This window comes from Erpetoichthys calabaricus, chromosome 12 (genome assembly GCF_900747795.2).
Source record: "Erpetoichthys calabaricus chromosome 12, fErpCal1.3, whole genome shotgun sequence".
Classification (NCBI taxonomy): Eukaryota; Metazoa; Chordata; class Cladistia; order Polypteriformes; family Polypteridae; genus Erpetoichthys; species Erpetoichthys calabaricus.
Window position 1 is genome coordinate 104,701,288 of NC_041405.2, and position 27,900 is coordinate 104,729,187.

The 27,900-nt window shown below is 40.5% G+C and overlaps 1 protein-coding gene across 1 annotated transcript in view; it reads right to left on the reverse strand.

Moving 5' to 3' along the window:
* brwd3 (bromodomain and WD repeat domain containing 3) overlaps positions 1–27,900 on the reverse strand; it is a 183,440-nt gene that overhangs the window by 29,654 nt on the left and 125,886 nt on the right. The window contains 5 exon segments of the mRNA XM_051934489.1: positions 6,172–6,187; positions 10,321–10,378; positions 11,655–11,733; positions 12,087–12,212; positions 21,859–21,979. Coding sequence (XP_051790449.1) covers positions 6,172–6,187; positions 10,321–10,378; positions 11,655–11,733; positions 12,087–12,212; positions 21,859–21,979 — 400 coding nt within the window.

The window sequence follows — 27,900 nt, forward strand, 5'->3', positions numbered from 1 at the left end:
AGGTTACAGTCAAGCAGTGAATAAACAAAGAGAGAAAGTGCAGTTTAGTGAGAATGAGATACTAGAGTGTGTATTATGGGCACACAAACAAAAACAGTTTGAACTTTCTTGGAATCAGGATAAACCATGGCAAGTACAATAAGCAATATTTATTGATTATATTAACCAGCTGTCTGTGTCAAGAAGTTTTTGTTGCTAAAGGTATGCAAAGCAGTTTGTTGTTTAAAACGTTCTGTTTAAAACAAAAGTTTCTATTCTGTTCCTACTGGAGCACAGCTTTCTGAATCTAAGCATCCAGGAGCCCACGAGTACTTTAAGTTTTTTTTAGTACTTTACTCAATTAAATAAAAACAAAATTGAATCCATATCTTCATATTACAGTGGAACCACTGGAGGTGGACTTTGGAGGGATAGGGCCATGGTCTTAACTATTGTTTGGGCCTCCATTACTCTCAGGTCAGCCTCCATATCTACACTGCCCTCCTTAATCTTTGGGACAAATACACATTTTTCCTTGATTTACCCCTCTGGTCTATTCAAGAATTTAACTGCAGAAAAAGTCGTGAACACGACAGAGAATAAAACTGAATAAAAAACAAAAACAAAACAAAACTAACCTTTACAAGTATCATACATTTACACCGGCTGTTACAGACTGAAATCAAATGTATGTTTTTATTCTAAAATAGTAAGAATAAGAGCAGCTCACTTCTCAAAACAGACTCATCTGGGATCGAACCCGTGAAGTTTTGATTACCAGTCAAAAGTTGATACCGTTGCGCCACCGAAGCGGTCGTAGCAAATGCGCATCAATGTCGCACCCTAACGCGGGCTCTTTTCCTGCAGTTATATTCTTGAATAGAAGTGCACTTGTTCTGTTATATTTGTACCTTTTGTGAAAGTGTTTGATATTTGGAATTCAGGCTTAACACATTATACACTTCATGTCTACATTTTCTCAATTATTACTAAAACATGAAAAACGTTTGTTTTAACAATGTGTTTACTGTACATCGATTGTTGTAGACACGGAAAACACATGAAATGCATGTGTTCCAAATAACGATACAGTATTTATAAAAAGGTGTCATTTTGCTTGACTTCTCACTCTATACAACTCCAAGCAACTGACACGCAGGTAAACAGACTTGAGTTGAGACAACTGTGTGGCAGTGGGGGATGTGATAGCAGGCTGCTTGCTGCTTATCGACACATTTACAGGACAAAAGATGCTGATGGAGAGGTGTGAAGCGATTTAAGGTGGGACGGATCTATGAATTTTTTCGTAGGTTCTGGTAATTCTAGTGTTAACTGGCGCCACAGGTGTTTGTGATTATTCAGGTGCGTTTCATTACTTCATTAGTGCAGGCATAAGATATCTAGACTTGTTTCTACCTTTTCCATTGTTCAACATGAACAAGAATAAAACCATTAGAGACATCAGTAAAACCTTAATATTACCTAAATCAATTGTACGGAATATCATTAAGAAGAAAGAATGCACCGGTGAGCTTAGTGATCGTAAAGGGACTGGTAGGCCAAGGAAGACCTCCACTGCTGATGACAGGTGACTCTTCACTATGGTTAAGAAAAAGATCCAAAACGCCTGTCCGACAAGTCAGAAGCAGTCTTCAGGAGGCTGATGTGTAGGGCAGTTTGTGAAAAAGTACTTAAGCCTACAGAATTCTGGAAAAGGTCTTGTGCATATACAAGATAAAGATGATCCTGTATGAAAGTGATGGCTAGAGCACAGTGCAGAGATGAAAAGAAACTGCCCAAGATCTAAACCATACCACATTATCTGTGAAACATGGTGGTAAGGTTGTTATGGCTTAGGCACATATGGTTGCCACAGGTACTAGCAAACTTATACTCATTGATGATTTAACTGCTGCTGGCAGTTTCACAATGAATTCTGAGGTTTATAGAGACATTTTAAATACTACTGATTCGAGTAAATGCCTCCAGACTCACTGGATGGTGCTTCATCCTACAACAATATAATGATCCCAAATATACTGCTAAGGAAAAACAGAAGTTTTTCAAGAGAAAATTTAAAGGGGAGATACTTATATAAATTCAAAGTAACAAACTCACTATGAAAGAAAAACTTTTGAACATTTTTTTGTAATATCCTCTTAATCTATGCCTTTAAGTAATTTTATCACTGAAATTATTCATTTTCTTACTTTTTTTCCCCCAAATACAGCAACCTGATTTATGGTCCTCAAAAAAATCAATATTTTTATCTTTAAATTAACATAAAATCCCCCTAAAATATGTAAAGAAATATTCAGGATTGATAAGAGCCTGTCACTCATAAATGTCATTATGGTAAATCCAGCTACTTGCACCCTTCATGCTATGGCATTTCTGTATTTGACCCACTTCCTTTAAACACCTAAATGCTGTCACGGCGTTATCCAGTTAACCAGCCTGGCCTTATGTTTCACTCCTACCCTGATGATACTCCAATCACTGACAATGTTTAAACCATGGAGAAATAGCAGTCTCAATAACCTCGCCATCTTCCAATGCCACCTTTGGTATCGTATTTGACAGTGCCTCTAGCTTTGAGCTACTCATATATGCCAGCACCCTAATTTACATGTGCTCATCCATAAAATATTTACAGTCTACACCCGTCTACAGCAGATGCTAAAGTATCTTATGCTGTCAATACCTCTCAGGTTGACTACTACATTTCTCTTTTCATTAGGCTGCTTCTATAAAATATCAGATATAGCCAAAGGTTTAAAAAGTGTGCCACTGTGATTGAGTTTTATTCTACCCTTCATAATTTTACTTAAGATGGGTAACTGAGGCCATGAATAGATACAGCTGACAGGAAGAATACAGCTTAAGCACACCTGCTGACAGGGAGAAGACAAACAGAGATAAGGGAAAACAAATCCTGCATCTCAGGAAGACTTAAAAGGTGCTGGAGTGCTGTTTGGTGACGGTTAATATATGGTCAGGGGCTACTGACTGCTACTTAGAGTTTTCCTGTATTAGCAAAAAATGAATCCCATGTTTGGTAAGAGCGTGTTCTTATTTTGGAACCAAAGACTGTGAAAAAGGCTCTGGCAACTGCATTGAACATTGAAGCTCACCCACGGACAGATGGAAAACACTGCTTCTGTCCATACCTAGTAACAAAAGCCTCCCATACTCTCATAGAATAGCCAACTTCAGGAACCCCATGACTTTACAATTTTCCTGGTATTTTCCTTCGAAATTGTTTTATTGCAAGTGTCAGCTGATATTAAACGAAGGAAAGTGTATCCATTTTTTATTGTTTTGTTGTTCTTCATCTTAGAATTACAGTCAAATGACTAGGGAATGATATAAATATTTTATTGTCGCACTTGGGATACCGTGGCATGCAAAAGTTTGGACGCCCTTGGTTAAAAATACTGTTAATGCGAACAGTTGAGTGGGCAGAAGATAAACTGATCACCAAAAGGCATAAAGTTAAAGATGATACATTTGTTTAATATTTTTAGTAAGATTACATTCACAGGAACAAAACACCAAAAAAATTGAAAAGTACCTAAAGCAAAACTTTGGGTACCTGACATGGTCAGTACTTAGTAACACTTCCTTTGGCAAGTATCAAAGCTTGCAAGCATTTGTAGCCAGCCAAGAGTTTTTCAAATTCTTACCTGGGTTATTTTCGCCCATTCGTCCTTGCAAAACGTTCTAATTCTGCAAGATACTTGGGTAATCTTGCATGCACTGCTGTTCAGCAATCTATCCACTGATTTTCAGTGATGTTTAAGGTTGGAGAACTGCGAGGGCCATGGCAAAACTGTCAGCTTGTGCCTCTTGAGGTGTGTTTTGGATTATTATCTTGTTGTAGGATCCATCCTCTTAACTTCAACTTTTTTACAGATAGTGTGAAGTTTGCCTCCAGAATTTGCTGGTATTTGAATCCATTCAACCCTCTACCAATGACATCTTCATTGTGCCACTGGCTACAACACAAACCCAAAGCATGATCGATCCAATCCCTATGTATAATAGTTGGAGAAGTGTTCTTTTCACGGAATTCGGCACCCTTTTTTCTTCAAATGTAACTTTGCAAATTGTGGCCAAAAAGTTCTATTTTGACGTCATCAGTCCACAGGACTTGTTTCCAAAATGCATCAAGCTTGTTTAGATGTTCATCTGCAAACTTCAGGAGTTGAATTTTGTGGCTAGGTTGCAGGAATGGTTTTCTTCTGCCGACTCTACCATGGAGGTCATATTTGTTGAGGTGTTGCTGCACAGTAAAACAGTGCACCACGACGCCAGAGTCTGCTAAATTTTCCAGAAGGTGTTTTGCAGTCAGTGGGTGTGTGTGTGTGTTTGGGCGAACCAAGGAGGAAACCACTACCTGAAAATGCTTTGCCATCTTCTTGTAACTTTCTCCTGCTTTATGAGCATTGTTTATTTTATTTTTCAGAATTCTAGGCAGCTGCTTAGAGGAGTCCATGGCCACGGATTGCTGGGACAAGGTTTGAGTAGTCCAGAGAATTTATACAACTTTGCCATTTGCATCACCTGGAGTTTCCTAATGACTGTGATCAAGCCATAGTCTTAATGAGAAAATTAAGGTCGGAGACCTTGGTAAACATTATCTAAGACATCAAACACCTTGTGGTGCCTATACATTTGCATGGTAACAGACATTTTAAGCAAGGGTGCCCATACTTTTGCATGGCACTATAGGCAGGTAGGTAGGTAGCTAGCTAGAGAGAGAGAGACAGAGAGAACTTTATATGTCCCCGGGGGAAAATTTGGCTTTTCAGAGAAGCTCCTTAAATAAATAAATAAACAAACAGGTAAATAAATAAATATACCCACACCAGAATGACTATAAAACAATAAAAAACTTCCGACTTGGCTTTCACAGTCACAGTGAGGCATTATGTAGATTTACTGCTGTTTGTATAAAGAAGCCCCGGCACAGCTTCTTGACACACTTCTGCTTAATGATTCATTGGCAGAAAGTATTCAATGTGTCAGAGAGAGGATGTACAGCATCATACATGATGGCATTCACTTTTGTTTCAATTCTCTACTTTGCTACTACCTCCAGGGGGTTTAGAGTGCATCCTATAACTGAGATTGCCCTGTTAATTAGCCTGTTGATTCAGTGGGCCCCCCTCCTTTAACCGTCACCTTATCGTGGTGGAAGGGTTTGCGTGTCCCAATGATCCTAGGAGCTCTGTTGTCCGGGGCTTTATGCCCCTGGTAGGGCCACCCAAGGCAAACTGGTCCTAGGTGAGGGATGAGACAAAGAGCGGTTAAACAAACCTCCTATGAAGAAAAACAATTTTGGACGGCGTTTTCCCTTGCCCGGACGCGGGTCACCGGGGCCCCACTCTGGAGCCAGGCCTGGAGGTGGGGCTCGATGGCGAGCGCCTGGTGGCCGGGCCTGCACCCATGGGGCTCGGCCGGGCACAGCCCGAAGAGGCAACGTGGGTCCCCCTTCCCATGGGCTCACCACCTATGGGAGGGGCCAAGGAGGTCGGGTGCAGTGTGAGTTGGGTGGTGGCCGAAGGCGGGGACCTTGGCGGTCCGATCCTCGGCTACAGAAACTGGCTCTTGGGACGTGGAATGTCACCTCTCTGAAGGGGAAGGAGCCTGAGCTAGTGCGCGAAGTTGAGAGGTTCCGGCTAGATATAGTCGGACTCACCTCGACGCACAGCTTGGACTCTGGAACCAATCTCCTTGAGAGGGGCTGGACTCTCTACCACTCTGGAGTTGCCCCCGGTGAGAGGCGCCGAGCAGGTGTGGGTATACTTATTGCCCCCCAACTTGGAGCCTGTACATTGGGGTTTACCCCGGTGGACGAGAGGGTAGCCTCCCTTCGCCTTCGGGTGGGGGGGACGGGTCCTAACTGTTGTTTGTGCGTATGCACCGAACAGCAGTTCGGAGTACCCACCCTTTTTGGAGTCCCTGGAGGGGGGTGCTAGAGGGCATACCTTCTGGGGACTCCCTCGTTCTGCTGGGAGACTTCAATGCTCACGTGGGCAATGACAGTGAGACCTGGAAGGGCGTGATTGGGAGGAATAGCCCCCCTGATCTGAACCCGAGCGGTGTTTTGTTATTGGACTTCTGTGCTCGTCACGGATTGTCCATAACGAACACCATGTTCAAGCATAGGGGTGTTCATATGTGCACTTGGCACCAGGACACCCTAGGCCTCAGTTCGATGATCGACTTTGTGGTCGTGTCGTCGGACTTGCGGCCACATGTCTTGGACACTCGGGTGAAGAGAGGGGCGGAGCTGTCAACTGATCACCACCTGGTGGTGAGTTGGCTTCGATGGTGGGGGAGGATGCCAGTCAGGCGTGGTAGGCCCAAACGTGTTGTGAGGGTCTGCTGGGAACGTCTGGCAGAGCCCCCTGTCAGAAGTAGCTTCAACTCCCACCTCCGGCAGAACTTCGACCACATCCCGAGGGAGGTGGGGGGACATTGAGTCCGAATGGGCCATGTTCCGTGCCTCTATTGTTGAGGCAGCTGACCGGAGCTGTGGCCGTAAGGTGGTCGGTGCCTGTCGTGGCGGCAATCCCCGAACCCGCTGGTGGACACCGGCGGTGAAGGATGCCGTCAAGCTGAAGAAGGAGTCCTACAGGACCCTTTTGTCCTGTGGGACCCCGGAGGCAGCTGATAGGTACCGGCAGGCCAAGCGGAATGCGGCTTTGGTGGTTGCTGAGGCAAAAACTCGGGCGTGGGAGGAGTTTGGGGAGGCCATGGAGAATGACTTTCGGACGGCTTCGAGGAGATTCTGGTCCACCATCCGGCGTCTCAGGAAGGGGAAGCAGTGCAGTGTCAACACTGTATATGGTGGGGATGGTGCGCTGCTGACCTCGACTCGGGACGTTGTGGGTCGGTGGGGGGAATACTTCGAAGACCTCCTCAATCCCATTAACATGCCTTCCAATGAGGAAGCAGAGCCTGGGGACTCAGAGGTGGGCTCCCCCATCTCTGGGACTGAGGTCACCGAGGTGGTCAAAAAACTCCTTGGTGGCAGGGCCCCGGGGGTGGATGAGATACGCCCGGAGTTCCTCAAGGCTCTGGATGTTGTAGGACTGTCTTGGCTGACACGCCTCTGCAACATCGCATGGACATCAGGGACAGTGCCTCTGGATTGGCAGACCGGGGTGGTGGTCCCCCTCTTTAAGAAGGGGGATCGGAGGGTGTGTTCCAACTACAGAGGGATCACACTCCTCAGCCTCCCTGGAAAAGTCTATTCAGGGGGTCCTGGAGAGGAGGGTCCGTCGGATAGTCGAGCCTCGGATTCAGGAGGAACAGTGTGGTTTTCGTCCTGGTCGCGGAACAGTGGACCAGCTCTATACCCTTAGCAGGGTCCTGGAGGGTGCATGGAGTTTGCCCAACCAGTCTACATGTGTTTTGTGGACTTAGAAAAGGCATTCGACCGTGTCCCTCGGGGAATCCTGTGGGGGGTACTCCGAGAGTATGGGGTACCGGCCCCCCTGATAAGGGCTGTTCAGTCCCTGTACGATCGGTGCCAGAGCTTGGTCCGCATTGCCGGCAGTAAGTCGAACCAGTTTCCAGTGAGAGTTGGACTCCGCCAGGGGCTGCCCTTTGTCACCGATTCTGTTCATAACTTTTATGGACAGAATTTCTAGGCGCAGCCAGAGTGTTGAGGGGGTCCGGTTTGGTGGGCTCAGGATTGGGTCACTGCTTTTTGCAGATGATGTTGTCCTGTTTGCTTCATCAGGCGTGATCTTCAGCTCTCTCTGGATCGGTTCGCAGCCGAGTGTGAAGCGGCTGGGATGAGAATCAGCACCTCCAAATCCGAGACCATGGTCCTCAGCCGGAAAAGGGTGGAGTGCCCTCTCAGGGTTGGTAATGAGATCCTGCCCCAAGTGGAGGAGTTCAAGTATCTCGGGGTCTTGTTCACGAGTGAGGGAAGAATGGAGCGTGAGATCGACAGGCGGATCGGTGCGGCATCCGCAGTAATGCGGGCATTGCATCAGTCTGTCGTGGTGAAAAAGGAGCTGAGCCGCAAGGCGAAGCTCTCAATTTACCAGTCGATCTATGTTCCTACCCTCACCTATGGTCATGAGCTATGGGTAGTGACCGAAAGAACGAGATCGCGAATACAAGCGGCTGAAATGAGTTTCCTCCGCAGGGTGTCTGGGCTTTCCCTTAAAGATAGGGTGAGAAGCTCAGTCATCCGGGAGGGGCTCAGAGTAGAGCCGCTGCTCCTCCGCATCGAGAGGAGTCAGATGAGGTGGCGCGGGCATCTGATCAGGATGCCTCCTGGACGCCTCCCTGGTGAGGTGTTCTGGGCACGTCCAACCGGGAGGAGGCCCCGGGGAAGACCCAGGACACGCTGGAGGGACTATGTCTCTCGACTGGCCTGGGAACGCCTTGGGATTCTCCCGGAAGAGCTAGAAGAAGTGGCCGGGGAGAGGGAAGTCTGGGCATCTCTGCTCAAGCTGCTGCCCCCGCGACCCGACCTCGGATAAGCGGGAGACAATGGATGGATGGATGGATTCAGTGGGCCTCTCTTGAAGTAATGTTACCAGCCCAATACACCACAGAGTAGAAAAACCACACTGGCCATCAGAGTTATAGAAGATTTGAAGGATGTCACATTAAAAGGAACTTGGTCTCCAAAGGAAAAAGAGCATGCTCTGCCTTTTCTTATATAGCTCCTCTGTGTTCCGAGAGCAGTACAACCTATAAATGATGTGGACCCACAAATACTTGCTGGAATGGGCCACCTCCACTTCCACTCCCTTGTACAGTGACCAGACATAGACTCTTTGGTGTGGTTGAAAATCAATAACCAGTCAACTATTTGCAGACAATTCTCTTTCTACCAAGAAAGGAAGTTCTCCATCTGACTCGTATACTATGACATGACCTGGTGTTATATTTAATAGTCAGAGACGAAAGAGTGAAGATAAAAGGAGACAAGACTGTTCCTTGTGGTGCTCCAGTGTTACTCAAATCCACATCAGAAACACATAGTTCGAGTCTCACAAACTGCAGTCTGCTCAAAAGATATATGTAGATATACAGTATCTACCTTTGGTTTAGTAAAAGTGGTAATCTCTAGCCAACATATTTTAAGGAAGTGTATGCCTTCTCCTGCTGTATTCAACAGGTTCAAGCTGTTGCTGCTTATGTCTTAGCAAAATCAAATTTTGTGACAATGACATAAATACCAGTTTACTGTCCAGCTTCACTCTTTTACGGACATAAAGCCATTTGCTCCAAAACCTGCCTTACTTTTTATACCACATAAAATGATTAGAAAAGTAGGGCCCAAATCTCTCATTATGAAACTCCTGGCAAATGCTCATTGCAACTTTATCACTTTTAGTCCTCAACACTGTTGTCGATTCATGAGGCTCCACTGCTCTTAAGTTCAAAAACTAAGCGCAACTAAATTGTTGCCCCTACCATAATGGAAATGTATATCATTGGACTGCTAGCATTGAAAACTGAATGCAAAAATGACAGATTTTCCCATAATTGCTAAATTGCATATCACCTTTCTTAGAAAACATTTACAAATTTATATCAACTGCCTTTAAATAATAAAAACATTATGACAAGATATTAATATTTAACAGCTATACCTCTTAGATCCTCCTAAAGTGTCAATGGTATATATTTTTTTTACATTTTAAATTACTTTATGATAGTAATCCTATTGTATATCTGATAATGCACTGTAATGTTGTTTACTCAATATAGTGCAGAGTAACGATGTGTGCAATTAACTACATCTTGAAAAATAATTCTTGCACTGCAGAGACCAAGGGTCAATCAAGTCAAACCGAAATAATTTAGAGATGCCAGAACCAAGAGGCTAAATACTTGCATGTCTGTTAAAATGTTTTAAGTATCTACAAAATATCTTATTTTTTGCACATAAATACAGGAGTAGATTTCTGCGCACATAATTCACTAGTAACTGAATGTGACAAAAGAAAGCAAAAGGCAAAAGAAATAAAATTTTTTTACAAAGATCAGAGTTATTTCACAAGGCAAAAGGCACTAAAAATAACACAACAAAAATGAAATAAACTCAGCTTCTATTATCATATTAATTATAGTCAGATTAGCCTCCACCAGCAACGTGAGCTTATTTCTGGAAAACTAAGCTTGTAAAACTGCTAAACTGATTGGGAAAGATTTTTTTTTTTTTTAACTAATACAGTTTGTATTAGCATATTTTTTAGTAATGAGTAAAGTAAGCTATAGTAAAGCCAAAACAATGAAAAAGCCTTTGAGAAATATAAAAACTTCTTTAGCAAAATCCTGGGTTAAAGAATTATTTGTCACTTGCCTTTTGCCCTGCTGAGGTCCCAGGTGTGTCAGAGTCAATGTCCAAATCTGCCTCCTTAAACAAATGAAGAGCACAGTGATCTACATTTTGGGCACCATGAATTCAAACATTCAACTGACAGATACTATGTGTCTAAGACTAATGCAATATGATTCCATGAAGAACCGAAATTTTATTCTGAAACTCAACACTGGCATACACTGATCAGCCATAACATTAATGCATCTGACGGTGGTGAAGCAAATAACATTGTTTATCTTGTTACAATGGCACCTCTGTCAAGGGGTGAGACTTATCAGGCAAGAAATAAACAGTCAAATCATGAATGTGATGGGTTGCAAGCAGGAAAAATTGGCAAGTGTAAGGATCTGAGTGACTCTGACAAGGGACAAATTGTAATGGCTGGGTCAGAGCATCTCCAAACTAGCAAGTTCTATGGGAGGTGTTACTGGTATGCAGGGGTTAGTACCTAAAAACAGTGGCTCAAGGGAGGACAACTGGTGCTCTGGCAACAGGGTCATGAGCACCCATGGCCCAGAGATGAACGTGGGGAGCGAAGGCTAGCCCGTCTGGTCTGATCCCAAAGAAGAGCTTAATGCTGGTCATGAGAGAAAGGTGTCAGAACACACAATGTATTGCAACTTACTGCATAGTCGCTGTTCAGTGCTGAAAGTGCCTGCAATGGGCATGCGAGTGTCAGAACTGAACGGTGAAGCAATAGAAGAAGGTGCCCTGGTCTGATGAGTCACATTTTCTTTTAGATCATGTAAATGGTCAGGTGCATGTGCACAGTTTACCTGGGGAAGAGATGGGAGCAGGATGCTCTATGGGAAGAAGGTAAACTCCTTCGTGGGAATGGTACTCCCTGATGGCATTAACCTCTCTCAGGCAGAGTACCATTCCCACGAAGGAGTTTGCCTTCTTCCCATAGTGCATCCTGCTCCCATCTGCTGCTAATGTATTGGTGCCAGATACCACAGGACACCATCAGAAGTCTTGGAGTCAATGCCTTGACAGGTGAGAGTTGTTTAGGTGGCATGATGGGGGTGCCTAGAAAATATATAATGCAGTTGGTTTTAATGTTGTGGCTGACAGGTGTATTTTGGGAATAATTCAGGCAATTAAATTACAACAGCTCGAGAAATACAAAACTCTAACTTTCTCTGAAGTGGTAATTAATGGTTTTCCAAATTGCTAACCAGAAGAGTTTCATGTCAAAGTTAAACTGGTGTGTTTCTTGTCTGTAGCTTCTATAATACAAATACAATCAGCTAGCAAATGAAAAACAAAAATGGCAGCATTTCCCCTAAAGTATTGTTTATTTTTTTACCTCTTCTTCTTCTGCACTGCTCAGCTCTTCATTTTTCACCTTACGGCACAACTCAAGAATATCAGTGCAGCTTTGGTCTCTATGGTATATATGTAAAATGAAAAGTCAGAACATTAAATGACAGTAAACAGGCAGTCACCAAAAGAAATACTGTTTCCAAAATTTTTAATATGGCCAAAAATAGATTTGCATGGGGGAAAGGGCACAGGGTCATGAGAGAGAGGAGGCAGAAAACACGGCCAAAAGTAAATAGCGATCATAAATTCAAACACTAATCACATTATCATCTTTTTTTTCCCCAACAAATGAAATTCCAAGGATTGGAAGCTAGACATTAGGAAAAAGTAAATGTAAAAGAATATTTTTCACAGTCTTACTGATACAGTACAGGGCAACATAAAGGTACATTTAGAAAAAATGGGGTAAACTTACCCAATGAATCGGAGAAGCACATCTGTGACAATTTTAGCAGCTGCAACAATTGGACTTTCTGGCTCATTAAAGGTCCGAGCATTGTGCTCAATGTAGCGCACTTCCCACATGAGAGCTGATATCCTTCTGTAAATAACAAAACATCAAAATGAAAAAAAAAAAATTGTTTTGAACAGTTCCTCTAAGTGAGAATTTGATTTTATCTAATTTCAAATTATATACAATAGTATATACCCACTGACTTTTTAAAGGAGGTGAGCTAGGATTCTTCCAGTTGAGCAAGATAAGTCTACATGATAATAGTGAATAAAAGGCAATTACAGTTTGTTTGTCCAAACATTCTCCACTTTAAGCCATTCTGGGAGTACACCAAACACAGCTGTTAATGGATTAGGACTGATTGTGACACCAAGGCTCTCTGATGGGCATTTAAAGATTTTGTCCAGAATCAAGTTAATTTGGTGCATGCCCAAAACATGTGGCTCTTCCCTTTTTTCTACTCAAAGTTTTACTCTGGCTGTTGGCCTTCCTCTCTTTCTCATGGGGTGGGGGTTGAACTGAATTTAGTTTTAAGTTAGACTTGTTTATATGGCATGTTACTTGCTTTTCAATAAAAAAAACACATCAAAATAACCTCTTAATGTAGTTACTGGTTAAAATAAAAAAGGATGCACTGCTACAAACTCACAAACTGTTGCCATACAATACAGTCTTTACAAAGGATTATAGAAGACAATTCAGGACTTTAATGCTTAATAGACATTACTAGAATATTACATTCTTCAGTAATCAAAAAGGCAGTGCACAATACTTGTCCTACAAAAAACAATTCAGCAGCACTTCAAAAACAGAATATGTTTGAGGAAATTTAAAAAATGTTCCTCTTCTCTTTGTTCTATTTATAGCTTTGTCTATCCTGTATTTATCTGTTCTTGTGTTCTATGCGGAAAATATTTGTATCCAATGTTACATATACCTGGTGTTTTTTCTGTGACTCTGAAGTGCCTCGAGCATGGAAAAGGCACTATATAAATAAAATCTATATATATATAATTCACTAAGCCACCAGCGAGCAAGACACCCATGGACCACGCAGGACGGAGCCACGCCCACCACCTCTAAGACCATTGGATACGACGACAACTCACAGAGCCACGCCCACCAACTCGGACGCAGCAACTCACAAAACATGGCGTCATTCGCGTTTGTCTCTGCTACAGTCAACATGCACCTCTGAACCACATTGACTTTTCATTATTCTTTCCGGTTACGACGCACGACCGCGTCCACCATCGTAAACTGTTTTACACGCCATGGTCTTAGAGTTGGTGGGCAGGTCTCTGCGAGTTGCTCTTGCGAGCGGGCGCATGACCAGGCGGTGTGCATGCTTCAAGAACGAGGGTGGACACGGCAGGACCATCTAAGAAGAGGCATGTTTGTCGTGGATGTGAATCGCTGTATGCAGCGTGTAAAACATGGGACACGCATGATATAGCCACGTCCACCAACTCACAGAGACCCACCCACCAACACTAAGACGATTGGATACGCCGACAACTCACAGAGCCACGCCCGCCGACAACACAGAGCCACGCCCACCAACTCTAAGACCATGGGACGAGAACGCCTGCCCACCCGCCTGACTGTTACCAGCGTATAAAACCATCGCTGCTTTTAACTCACACACTGCAACAACTCACCAAACGTGTAAAACCATCGCAGCTTTTAACTGACAAACTGCAACAACTCACCAAACAAGGACACCCTGTCTCTCGAGGCATTCACACTGCCGGAAGACAACCATGGGATATGCAAAAAATAGCCATGTCAGTCAACTCACAAAGCCCAGCCCACCAACTCGAGCACGCATCTACCCACGCTCTCAAGGCATTCACAGTGCCTGCTCATGTGCCCGGACGCAACAACTCACCAACTCGCTTTCGTCTCTGCTACAGTACACATGCACCACTGAGCCACGTTGACTTTTCATTATTCTTTTCGGTTTCGGCATTTCCATATATAATCCACCAAGTCGTCCGACCATGGGTTACAATACAAATGACAGAGCACCGGCCAACAACTCGAACCAATAGAGAAACATGCCCACCAACTCTAAGAGCATGGGATGAGAACGCCTGCCCGCCTGACTGTTACCAGAGTTCACCACAATGTACTGGAGTGTAAAACCATCAAACTATCAGACACTGTCTATATCGAAGAATATATATAGATACTCATTATTCCCCGGCACACGTCCACCCACGCTCTCAAGGCATTCACAGTACCTGCTCATGTGCCCGGACGCAACAACTCACCACACACAAATTTTGCTTAATTTGACTCAACACCGGAAACCTCACCCTGCCCGGACACGAAGAGGATTGACAGATTGATAGCTCTTTCTTGATTCTGTGCGTGGTGTTGCATGGCCGTACTTAGTTGGTGGAGCGTTTAGTCTGGTCAAATCCGAAAATGAATGAGACTCCCTACTGCTAAATAGTTCAAGCGGTCGGCGTCCAACTTCTTAGAGGGTCAAGTGGCTTTCAGCCATGTGAGATTGAGCATTAACAGGTCTGTGATGCCTTTGGAAGTCCGGTACTACACGCGCACTACACTGAATGGATCAACGTGTGTCTACCCGGCGCCTAATGGCGTGGGTAAGCCGTTGAACCCCATTCATAATGGGGACCGGGGCTTGCAATTGTTCCCCACGAACAACAAATACCCAAGTAAGTGCGGGTCATACGCTCGCACTGATTATGTCCCTGCCCTTTGTACCCAACACTCCCCCCCACCCCCGAATGGTCGGGTGACCGCAAAGAACAATGAAAAGACGACGTGGCTCAGAGGTGCACAGACGACAGTGACTCAGGTGAGGAGTTGGGGGCAGGCACATGAGCAGGCAGTGCATACTGAACGATGACTGTATGTGGGTTCGTAGCGTGCATTGTTGAAATGTTACTTTTCTTGGTGGTTTATTAAATTATGGATTTTGCAAATGTTCATTTTTTTCCCTCTGCTTAAAAAATATTAAAAAAGCGGCGAGATTATGCGGCGTACGCTACGCCGCGGGTTGGTAAGCAGCGTGTAAAACTCTTTGTCGCGGATAATTTGCCTTTTACACGAAGACAATTTCCTGTTAGATTGGCCTTTACGATGAAAATTAATAAGGCACAGGGCCAAACTTCCAAAAAGATATGCATGTATCTGCCAAAACCAGTTTTCAGTCACAGACAATTGTATGTTGCTCTCTCCAGAGTTCCATCTTTTCATTCACTTACTGTTGTATCCTCAAACCCACCCCTTTTAGACAACTGTGTCTTTCCGGAAGTGTTCAGCCATCAATAAATAATTATGCGGCGTATGCCTGCAGGAACACGTGCAGCGAGCGAGTCAGAGAGAGAGACACACACACACATACTGGGGTGCGAGAGAGAGGGCTGGACGCATAAGAATAATAATACTTCATTACATTGATATAGCAGTGTTCTCAGTATTCAAAGCGCTATCCACACAGGGAGGATCTGGGAAGCAAACCCACAATCTTCCACAGTCTCCTTACTGCAAAGCAGCAGCACTACCACTGCGCCACAAGGCAGTTAAAGAATGCCCCGGGCTCGATTTTGTTTTCACTTCTGTTTACAGCGATAGGGTCGTAGCGTGCATTGTTGCAATGTTACTTTTCTTGGTGGCTTATTACATTACGGATGTTTCACATGTTAATTTTTTTCCCTATGCTTAAAAGACATTAAAAAAGTGTTTCTCAACTGTGACTCCGGAACCACTCAGTACGCAAGCTATATTAAGCGTCAACAACGAAGACTCGCTACACCATAATGAACAAGTGCTGACACTTATTCCTACCGACGAAGTAACTTTCACCAGCGTGGCCTCCATTGTCACAAACGATCCCACTTTCAGTCACGGACAATTGTATGTTGCTCTCTCCAGAGGTCTATCTTTCCATTCACTCACAGTCGTATCCTCAAACCCACCCCATTTGGACATCTGTGTTGTTCAGGAAGTGTTCACCCATCAATACATAATTATGCGGCGTATGCTACGCCGCGGGTTGGCTAGTGTATTATAATTATTATTATTGCTACTGCAACAGCACAGGACAACCAGTTTTTCAGCGCATGAAGTGTTGGATCTTAAAATACCATCATCAGTGACGTAAATTTTTAAACAAAGATGAAATCAAAAAGGGAGGTTAAAATAAAGTCTCTCTTACCCTTTCTGAAGCCCTAAAAGATCCATTCATTGGAAAAAGTCAGAGTAACGGCAATAACAAACCTATTGACAAGGTATGGATAACTTTTTGATATTAAGGCACAAATATAAGTTTCTGTAAACAACAAAATGTATGTGTTTTCTTGGCTATTTAGTGTATTTATGACAAAAGCAACACAATGGCCCTCTCTGGCACAATGATGATAGATTTTAGTTGCTTCAGTATTAGATCTTTTATTAAGAAGATAAACTTCAGTTTGTATATTTATATAAAACATGAAAGAGAGTTGGAAAAGAGCTGCAAAAACTGGCACACATGGACAGCGACATCTTCTTCTTAACGAAATGCAAAAAGGAAAATCTTATCCCGAAAGGCATCATGATAAGGAATCCAACCATTCACACTTATAATACTCAGTTTGCAGAGCAACTTTGTTTTAGGACATCTGCAAGGATAAGAAACCACCTAATCCAAATTTTCTACAACATGAAGAAGAACACGCAAAGAGAGATCCAAGACCTCATCCTGCTCCTTGGAAATGACAGGCAGGAGATGGTAAAGGAGCTCCATCGCTATTACAAAAGACTCCAGAAACTCCTCATTGTCAACAAAAAGAAAAAGCTGCATAGACTACGAGAGAAAGCTGGACACTTAATAGCAAAAAACAAAGAGCAACAGACCTGTATTGTTAATCTCTCCTCATACACACCAAATGAAGCAGAGATTTCACTACTTACAAAGGGACTCTCATATTGTCCTGCAAAGCCCATTGACAAAATCAGACTCTGCAGTGATATGGAAGAATTCTTCAGAAAACAGAAAAGAATTTTTCCACAAGAAAGAAAACAGTAACACACAGGAACCAACAACAAGCAGTTACAACAACCCCATCAATAAATCCACATGGACACCAGAAGCTGGCAGAAACTCTACCCTGGATAATTATATAGACTGCTTCCGACAGAGAGTGAAAACAGGAATCTTAAACAGGCAACAAAATCGGATAGAAAACATTACTGGGGATGAGCGGAGAGCCATACATTCACTAAGGGAAAATACAGAAATCATTATCAAACCAACAGACAAAGGGGGTGCTTTAGTCATCATGAACACATCAGATTATATACAGGAAGCACAAAGACAATTGTCCAATACTATGCATTATTACAAACTGCAAGAAGACCCAACATATCTCTACAAAAAGGAACTAAAAAAGATAGTAAGTAGCTTTCCTCTTGACATCAGGGATCATGTAAACAGTTTAATTCCTGAGAACCCCAAAATGGGTTACTTCTACATGCTTCCTAAAATCCACAAGAAGGGAACCCAGGAGGGCCTATAATCTTAGGAATTGGCTCCCTTACAGAAAATATTTCAGGTTGGGTAAAACCCCTCACCCATAATACAACCAGCTACATCCAGGACACCACTGACTTCTTAAAAAAAAACTGTCTGCTTTAGGCCCCTTACCTGAAGGAACCTTACTGGCCACAATGGATGTTGAGGCACTTTACACAAACATTCCCCATGATGATGGCATATTGGTATGTGAACTGTACCTCAAACAACATGATTTACCCACAAAGTCAGTAATAGAAATGATAAAATTCACTCTGACACAATCTATTCTCTTTTGGACAAGAGTGCTACTTGCAACAAATGGGGACTGCAATGGACTGTCGGTTTGCACCTCACTATGCAAATCTATTTATGGCAAAATTGGAGGAAGATTTCATGTCAATGTGCATCGTAAAACCAATGTTGTATCTCCATTACATAGATGACATCTTCATAATCTGGACTGCCGGTGAGAAGGACCTCCTCCATTTTCATAATGGATATAACTCTTTTCACCCCAACATAAAGCTGAAGCTGAATTACTCAAAAACAGAAGTCAGCTTCCTTGACACCACCGTTCAACTGAAAGACAACACCCTTGTAACTTCTGTTTTTCACAAACAGACAGACAGACAGACGGACCTACCTGAAAAGTGATAGCTTCCACCCCAAGCATATAAGGCGCTCCATTATTTTCAGCCAAGCAATACAATCGGTACAATTGTACAATCGTATTTGCTCAGACCCGACAGACTGGGATCAACAACTGCAAGAGCTCAGACAAGATTTCATCAGACAAGGTTACACCCCCAAAACAACAGACACTCAAATAAGAAGAGCTACTGCCATACCCAGAGACAACCTTCTGGAATATAAAAACAAAGACAACAAGAACCGCATCCCCCTTGTTGTCACCTACAACCCACATCTTGAAACACTTCGAAAAATTATAAAAGAACTTCAACCAATACTAAACAATGACCAAACACTGAAAAATGTATTTCCTGAACCTCCCCTCCTGGAATACAGACAACCACCAAACCTTCAACAACTAATTGTCCGAAGCTCCCTAAGTGAACCAACAGAAAATGGCATACCTCCATGCCTACAGAAAAGATGCAAAACGTGTGCCCACATTTATGATACAGACCGTATAGTTATACCACACTGCCGACTTGAACATCACATAAAGGGATCATTTTCCTGCAGATCATCTAATGTAATCTTGCTAATTTTCTGCATGAAATGTCCTGACACTGCACTCTATGTGGGAGAAACTGGACAAACACTCCGCCAGAGAATGAATTTACACAGGTTCCACATTAAACATGGCAACACAGATGTTCCTGTAGCTGCCCACTTCAACAGCCATGGACACTGTGAGAGGGACTTTAAAGTCACAGTGCTTATGGGCAACTTCAAAACACAGCAAGAGAAAAGAATGGGAAGTTAAACTCATGCTAAAATTTAATACATTACAACATGGGTTGAATAGAGACAAGAGTTTTATGGCCAGATATGAGGATTGTTTACATTTCTCAGAATGACAGACAACCTGTCTACAAATCTACATTGTTTTGAAAAAACTTATTACAAACTTCAAAAGACTTTGTTGGACAGTTATCTTATCCAGAGATCTTGACCATACATTGTTCTTCTCTCTCTTGTTAAATTAACCCTAGCCTGAATGAATCTATTAATTTTTTACATTTGAAATTTCTCATTTAAAGATTTACTAATGTTGTTTCTTGTCCTAGAGTGTGTATATAAACATAGGGAACTCCAGTTTCTGTATTACATCTTGCCTGAGTTGCCTCGAAAGCTTGCATATTGTAATCTTTTTAGTTAGCCAATAAAAGGTGTCATTTTGCTTGGCTTTTCTCTACATTCAAAAATGAAGAAATACATTTTAAGTTAAGTCCACACTGAATAATGAGTGAAAAAACATCAAAAACACAACGTTTTACTAAAACTAAGTGGAACTTAGAGAGTTAAGACTGATCAAATATCATTCACATCATTATGCTACCGGTATTTTAATTATTCTTTTCAGCTCTGATTTAACAGTCAATTTTTACTTATATTACTTTATATGCACTAAAAAGCTGGGAGTTTTGAGGAGCAACAACCACGTGTTTAGTACACTTTTATCATGAAAATTACCTGAAATTTAATTCACACACATTTCTCAGGAAAACAGAACTATAAACTGTGCAAGAAAGCTACATGGCATTTTTTGTTTATTTCCACTCATACTATATCTTGGCATCCACCTAAAGCCAAACACTAAGTTATATGTAGTATGTCACTTGCGCTCTTCTGTTTTGACTCATATTTAGCGTCAAGACAATTAAGGGGGTACTGTATATTGTACACTGCACATGCATACTCTTATATCTAAACAAATTGTAAAGGAAGAGAGCTGGTAAAGTCATAACAATAAATAGCACAGTAGACGGGTGTTATTTACAATGCGTACCTAACTGGTAATGACCACATATGTCCTAAACTTAAAAAAGTGCCTCTTCTTAACAGTATGGTGGTTAGACACGTAAAGGAGATTAAACCATTAAATCTACAAAGGACATTGTAATAGTGAGCACATTTTATAAGTTACAATACACTCAAAAATACCCTTTGCACATCTGCCAAAACACAATGAACCGCCTAGCCTGGAAAATAACTTAACATTTAAGGACTGATTGTGGTATTGTATGGTAACATAAATGAGATATTGCAAAAGAATCACTGGGTTGGAGTATAGGGGCATTCACAATGATGTTGACCAATTTAATGACATTCCTAGGAATTTAACACACCTATTCTGTTGAGTGCTTATCGGGTACTAAAAATCAGGAATCTGGCAGGTTTCAACCCAATCGTCAATAACACATTCTAAAACCTGTTCAATCTAATTAAAGATTACTGAAGCCAAAGGCTAGGATAAAAACCTCCTAGAGAAAGGTAGAAAATAAGCCTGGATGGATACCAATCCATTACTGGTCTCAGTTTTCAAGCCTGAAGAATGTCACAAACAGGCTTGATAATCAACAGCCTGTAGTAGTTTTGTCTGAACATTATAGAAAAGCTAACAAATATTTTTTCCAATGAGCTTATTTCAAAAGACTTCTGAATTTAACAGAAACATGCAACTAAAGTAGCATGGATCTCCAGTAGACAGTGAAATGAACATCCTTCACTAGTATCAAAGGAACTAATAAATACTATAGGTTATTATTGATCTGGAATCCCAAGGTTTAGAAAACAAGATATTCTTTGTCCAAGATAAATTGCTAAAATGCAACCAGCATTTTCTCTGCTAAGTGTACTGTCAGATACTCTGAAAACCTGGTGCTCCTCAAAACACTGCAACAAGCTCAAAAGATAACATTCTGACATCTAACTCACAATGCAAACACACATCAGGCCAATTTGGAATGGTCAATTAACCTGTCAATTCTTTGGGTTTTGAGAAGAACACTGGATACCTAGAGAAAGCCCATGCAGATGAGGAGAATATACAAACTTTACATGACTGACTGTGCATAGCAGCCAAAACTAGTATGCAGTAAAGTATATAAATTAAACTTAACAATAAACCTTTACTTCATAACTTAAGAGGTACTTATTAGAGAGGGAACTTCTATGCTGCAGTTCCTCTTCTATTAACCTAATTTAGTCCCTAATGATAAATTTGTTCAGAATTTTGAAAAAGTGCAAGTTGATTCATCGATATACTAGTTTACATACATATTGTTCATGTTCATTGCTTATAGAATGCTTGCAAAAAAAAAAAAAGGTATCAGCATGCCAGGGTGATTAATATAGCAATCACATCATCCATGTATAGTTTCTTATTAAGCAAGGTCAATTTATGAATTCATACAACAGTCTAATATACTTTTGCATATGCATATGAAAATGTCTAAAATTGCATTTAGTATATTGCTAGAAGGGATGGCTATCAAGGTATCTGTAGTGTCCAACAAGTGGATAACAGAGCTGTCCAGGCAACATCTGATGCGCCACAGTAATTATGACAGGACACTAGCCCACTACAATACACAGTCATGCATAAACATCACATTTGCTCAAACTGGATTGCTGTTGAATCTCTCAATTAATATAACCTGCACATCTTTGCAATTTGAGATGAAAAGGGAGGAGAGCAACTCAAGAAAATAAATGTATAAAACATGCCTGTAAAAGCGATTCTCTAATCTTTTTTTGATTGTGCTGAGATCTGTTGGATAGGCCACCACAGTGCAGTAAAGGGGATAATCCGTTAGATCCACAGGAGAAGCAAAGGCTTTAGCCATATCTAAAAATAAATATATAAAATGCACACAGAAGTGTAAATTACAAATATGTTGCTATAAAGACCATTTTAGAATGAGGAGATATACAAATAAATTAGTTAAAACAGTTAATTAAGCAGCTAATAAACCTGAAAAAATTTGGTGATTTAACAGAAACACCTATCATAATATATTAATTCAAATAGAACAAAACAGAAACCACATCATGTACTGTCAAACATTATATTCCTTTCTAAAAACAGAACATATTCTAGTGGCATGTACTATATATACTCACGTATAAGTCAGGTCTTGAAGCCCAAAAAAAATCAATCATAAATTCAGACCCCAACTTATATGCCCGTTTTCAAAAATGCGACGATTTTTTTTCTTGTCTCCTCCAATCTTGCATCAGTTTCTCAGACACATCAATTTTTGTTGCAGCAGCGCAGTTACCAATTTCTTTCGCTACTTCAACAATGTTTAATTTTAAACCAGCTTCATATTTTTTTTCCCCCGATCGAATGCTCCATAATAGATAAGGGATGCTCTTAAGATAAAAGTATATGAGGTTGTGAGATACAAAAAACACAAATCAGTGCAAATGTTGCTTCAGAATAGTTTGGATATTACCGTGTGGTCATGTGGGCACAACACATAGCAAAAAAAAAGGCAGTGTGCTCTGTGGTTACTCTCTCAGGTGGGCATTAGCATATCAATCTCTTGGACCAATAGAGCGAGTTTTCCACATTCGACTTATACGACAGACATTATAAAATACCAGAAATTATACGGTAAAATCAAGTCCCGACTTATTCACGAGTATATAAGGTATATATTCACATTTAAAAAAAATGGAGACTACTTATACTGTAGCTGTGAAAACTAGAGTATAAAGAAAGCAGAATCAAAATTGAACTGTGGTGTCAGAAAAAAGTATTGCACATAAAACTGATTAAAAAAAATATTACATCTGATAATATCAGTTATCAGATCATACAAGAGCTGAAACACTGGTCAATTACAGAAAAGAGGTATTAAATAATAGGATTGCCAAGAGTCAGAAACTACCAAATGGATAACACAGACCTTACTGTTCACTATACATAAAGCAAAAATGAAAGAAATCAAATCAAGCTTAAAATCAAAACTCTGCAGATACTTAAGCAGGAAAAAAAAAAATAAGTAGGTGCCAAAAGTATAAATATTCCTACTGTATCACCCAAGAGTATGTCAGTCATGTTCCAACCCACTATATCCTAACACAGGGTCATGGGGGTCTGCCGGAGCCAATCCCAGCCAGCACAGGGCGCAAGGCAGGAACAAACCCTGGGCAGGGCGCCAGTCCACCACAGGGCCCAAGAGTATTTGACACTGAAATTATAATTACACTTGGGAGGGTAAAAATGATAAATGGGAAACTTTCATTGCAACATCCAAGCAAATACACAGCTTTAAAATAACTTTACTATTTAAGCAAAAGCTAAGGGCTGCATAATATCCTGCAGCATCAGCCCTAGAGTTGGAGGCGTCTAACAGTTTTTAGGACCAAGCAGAACTGGAGAGTGTCTATTCTCTTATAATTCTGATGATGAACAGCCCCTAGTGATCCCATGAAAACCAGGCACAGAGGGAACACGTGATAGTTGAGAACTCTGTTATTAGGAGGACTGAGACCCAGGTTTGCTCTAGGCATTGAGATTCCTTCACACCACATGGGCCTTCCTGTGGCACAGGTGGGAAACCACCCTAGATAGGTAGATAATGCATTGAACAAGAGTCTGAGTAGGTTAGTGGAGGTTTGTTTATGCTAAGGAATGGTGGTGGCACGGAGTTCAGGTCAAGCCAGGATTAAAAGCAAAAATAAAATGTTAGTACATTAACAATTGCTAGGAGAAACAAGAATAAAAAAAGTGAGCTGGTATTACTTGTAGCTGTACATAATTACAGTATCATAGCAATCATAGAAACATGGCTACATCAGAGTGATGCTGGATGACCATAACACATACACATTATGTAGAAAAGAAAAAAACGAAAAGGTGTTAGAAATTGTCAGTAACATAAAATAAAAATAAAAATAATGTGCACCTTATTGAAATTGTGAGAAATCACATTTGTATTCAACTAAAATGCATCAGGGATAAAGACAGGATGTTAGGAGTGTGTTCTAAACTATATTTTTACTGTGCATCTTCATAATGACATAAAAAAACATGATTAAAGGAGGGATATTACAATCATTGGGATCTTCAATTACTAAAACATTAACATTACAAATACTGGTGTATAAGGGCAAAGCAGTTAATGGACATAACCAGGCACATGTTTTTTTTTTTTTTAAACAGTATGTTAAAGCACCAACAAGATGAGAAGCCTCTCTGCATTAGTATTTTGTAATAAGGACAGAACTCTAAAATAAAACTATCAAATCAAATTGAAACAAAACTTTACAATCTAAGCCTCAGAGTGCAAATGCCCACAACATAACAACAGACAGCAGTGCACTTCAGGAAAAGGGGAGAGAAGAAAAAGAAGAAAAAAAAACAACTTAACCGACTACTGTCTTTGTTTTACCTTAGGTCAGGAATTCCGTTTATTAGCAACTCTGGTCTACGTTTGCCAGTACACTTGAAACATTAACTAGATGACTACATAGCACTCACGTTAGGTTGCCCTAAAAGTGTCTGCCAAAAACAGTAAATATAAGTAGCGTAAGGCATAACAAAATGGCAAACATTTTACCTACGTAGTACTCTGTTATGAGCCAGTTTAATTTCTGAAATAAAATAAACACCGACGGCAAGGTGTAGTCAAGTGTCCAAAATACTGAAGTCTGGGCCTTTAGAGCTATATCTGCTCTGGGCCAAGCTATATCCATGATGTAGCTGTCTTTGCCAATAATTGAGTTGAAGGATACTGAGCTTCTGTTGTGGCTCTTACACATATGACATAATTGTTTGCAAGAAGTGTGTGCAGCATGAAAGAGTCGGTGCTCTCAGCCTTTTAGTATGTAGTTCGGTTACTTGCCTAATTTAAATACAGCTTAAATTTATCCCAGCTATATATCTGATGCAACAATAAGTTTATCACAGAAATGACTTGCTCCAATAATGATAAAAAATGCAATTAATTGTTCAGCATTATTCTGAATCTACGGTATTACTGCTATTGATTGTGCTTAAACACAATACTTGTTACAGCAAACACGTACATTGTCTTGCTTATCTGATGTGACTAATGTGAATTATCTCAAAACTGTACTAATAAAATAGAAAAACTAGTGCCATATTAGATATTAGGGCAATATTGGACAAGATCAACTAAGAAATGTGTGGCTAAACATGCACAAACATCCTGAGAGCGACTGTTTTGTGGTTGCAACATATACACAAAAAATCCTTGCAATCTGCAGTTGTTAAATACATGCATAAACATTAAAAAAACGGACTGGACTGCTGTTATTAAATATACCTCAAAATATATTGATATGAACAGAGAAACCTCTGCTGCTTCTGCTTATAAATCAAAAAGCATATTTGCCTTGGCTCAATAATTGGAATGATGGGTTTAAATTGTAATTCACACATTGATTAGTAGTCTAATGATGAAATTCTTACAGGTTCCATGAATTTTAAATGTTCATATTGTTGTGCCAAGCTTGAAATGAACTGATGAACCACCACCTGGAATGTGTTGCAAAACTGGAAAAAAAAATCAAATTATAACCTCATGTAGACTTACCAGGGCCTAGTATTTGGTTTACACCTAGAATCAGAACATTTGCTTAGCGCTATAAGAATACATAACAGTACGTTTCAAAAGATGTCTGTTGGTACAAAAAGAGTAATTGAACGTAATTTCATGCCAGATACAAAGACAATGTATCAACATTGTCTTAGGTTAGGAAATTTACTTGGCAATGCCAGGTAACAGACCAGGTATAATATATTGATCATTCATTCAAAATTAAAACTTTGTTTAACTTTAACTTTAAAGTAAATTGGAATGTAGGACAGGTGAATTACTAAAAGTAGAAGCAGTAATACTTTAAACAAAACTGTGCCGTGGACATACAAGGAGCTAAAAATGAAGAAGTAAGAAACACTGTTGCATAAGGTGTCAAAGACAATTTACTTCAGTATTAACAGTGTGGCTTATAAGAGAAAGTGCACATAAATTAAAAGGGTGTTAGGAGGGTTAAAAAGCAATTACAGAGAAAAGATTCAGTATTTTAATAGTAAAAAGAACAGTCAAACAGAACTGAAGTATAATTGGAAAGGTAAGGGTAAGCTAAAATATGCCAACAGTGAAATAGTGAATGGTCTAAATTTACATTTTTTGTGAAGTTTCAGCATGTTTTACAGTCTTTCATGCAAGTACTTATTTAGAAGCTACTATATTTATAATTTGTAGATAGTAAAGTACTGCTTTGATTAAAAAATGGTGAAATCAAAGAAATCGGAAAGACAAATAACTATACAGTATACTGGGCATATTACAATGGACTGGAAGCACTGTATTTATAATTTGTAGACAGTGAAGTATTGCTTTGATTAAAAAATGGTGAAATCAAAGAAATCAGAAAGACAAATAACTATACAGTATACTGGGCATATTACAATGGACTGGAAGCAAGTAAATGCTACCATACCACACTGTATAAAAAAAGATGATTTGGGTAATGCAAGTATCTATAGACCAGTAAGATTAACAAGCACCAAGGACAAATTTTAAAAAAGCAAAAATTAAGATGGGGATTGAGCATCACATGTTAAGAACAGGTACTGCATATTATAGAGAAGACAGCATGGGTTTAGCTGGGGAATACAAGTCAGTTTGTCACAAACATGCTGGAATTCTAGGAGGAAGCAACAAAAGCATATGATCAAGGTGGTACATATATTATTTATCTTGACTTTTGTGAAGCATTTGATAAGGTCCCTCATAAGAAGCTAAAGTATAAATTCAAGGTACAGTGTGTACATGAATGTAAAATTTGCTTAAACATCCAAAGCAAATGATTATAGTGCAAGGAACCTTTTTCTGAATTAGACAATCTCAAAAACGATGTTCATCAAGTTTAGGAGTTCAGGCCACTGCTCTTTTTAATACAGAGAAAATGTTACCGATAAAAATATACGTAACAAGCTAGTTAAGTTTGAAGATGATAGTAAACTAAGGTAGAAGAGCAGGTGATGTAGAATCAGCTATATCACAATGGATGGACCTTGACAAAATATGAAGTTAGGAGATTTATGCCAGATTAAATTTATTGTAAAAAAATATGTGAAGTATTACATGTAAGTAAAAATGGTTGGATATGAATAGACAATGTGAGGTTCAAAACTAAGAAAAATCTTATGAGAATGATCCAAGTGTTGTAGTGTACTCTTTATTTTGTACATCTGATCAGTATACAGAAACATTTAGGGAGGGTAATGAGACATTAGATTATATAGCCTGATGTGTTCAGCTCTGGTCTACATATTACAAAAAAGACATAGCAACACTATGGAAAGTACAGAGAAGAGTGACTAGACTGAAAGTTAAGCAAAAGGAGGTTATGAATGGACATGGCTGAATTGTTTACAGTTATAAAGATTATTACTACTGTGAAAGAGATGAAGATTATTACAGTGGATCTTGGCTGTTATCTTCAAATAAGTCCTACAACAAGAACTCATATGGCAACATATGAGTTTATGATATGCATCTCAATCTCTATGGAGTCACAGGTAAACTGAGTTGCCAGGAATACATTCCTCATACTTAGTGATGCCAGAGAGTGGTGCTGTTACTCCTTGCATTCATCTGTGTTATTTGTGCAGTCAGATATAGCTATTTTGAATCATGATCAACAAACTATTTTAAACTCTGGAGCAAATATTCAGAATTGCACTTTTAGCCCATTAAATATGGAACTATTTCCATCAGTTATACT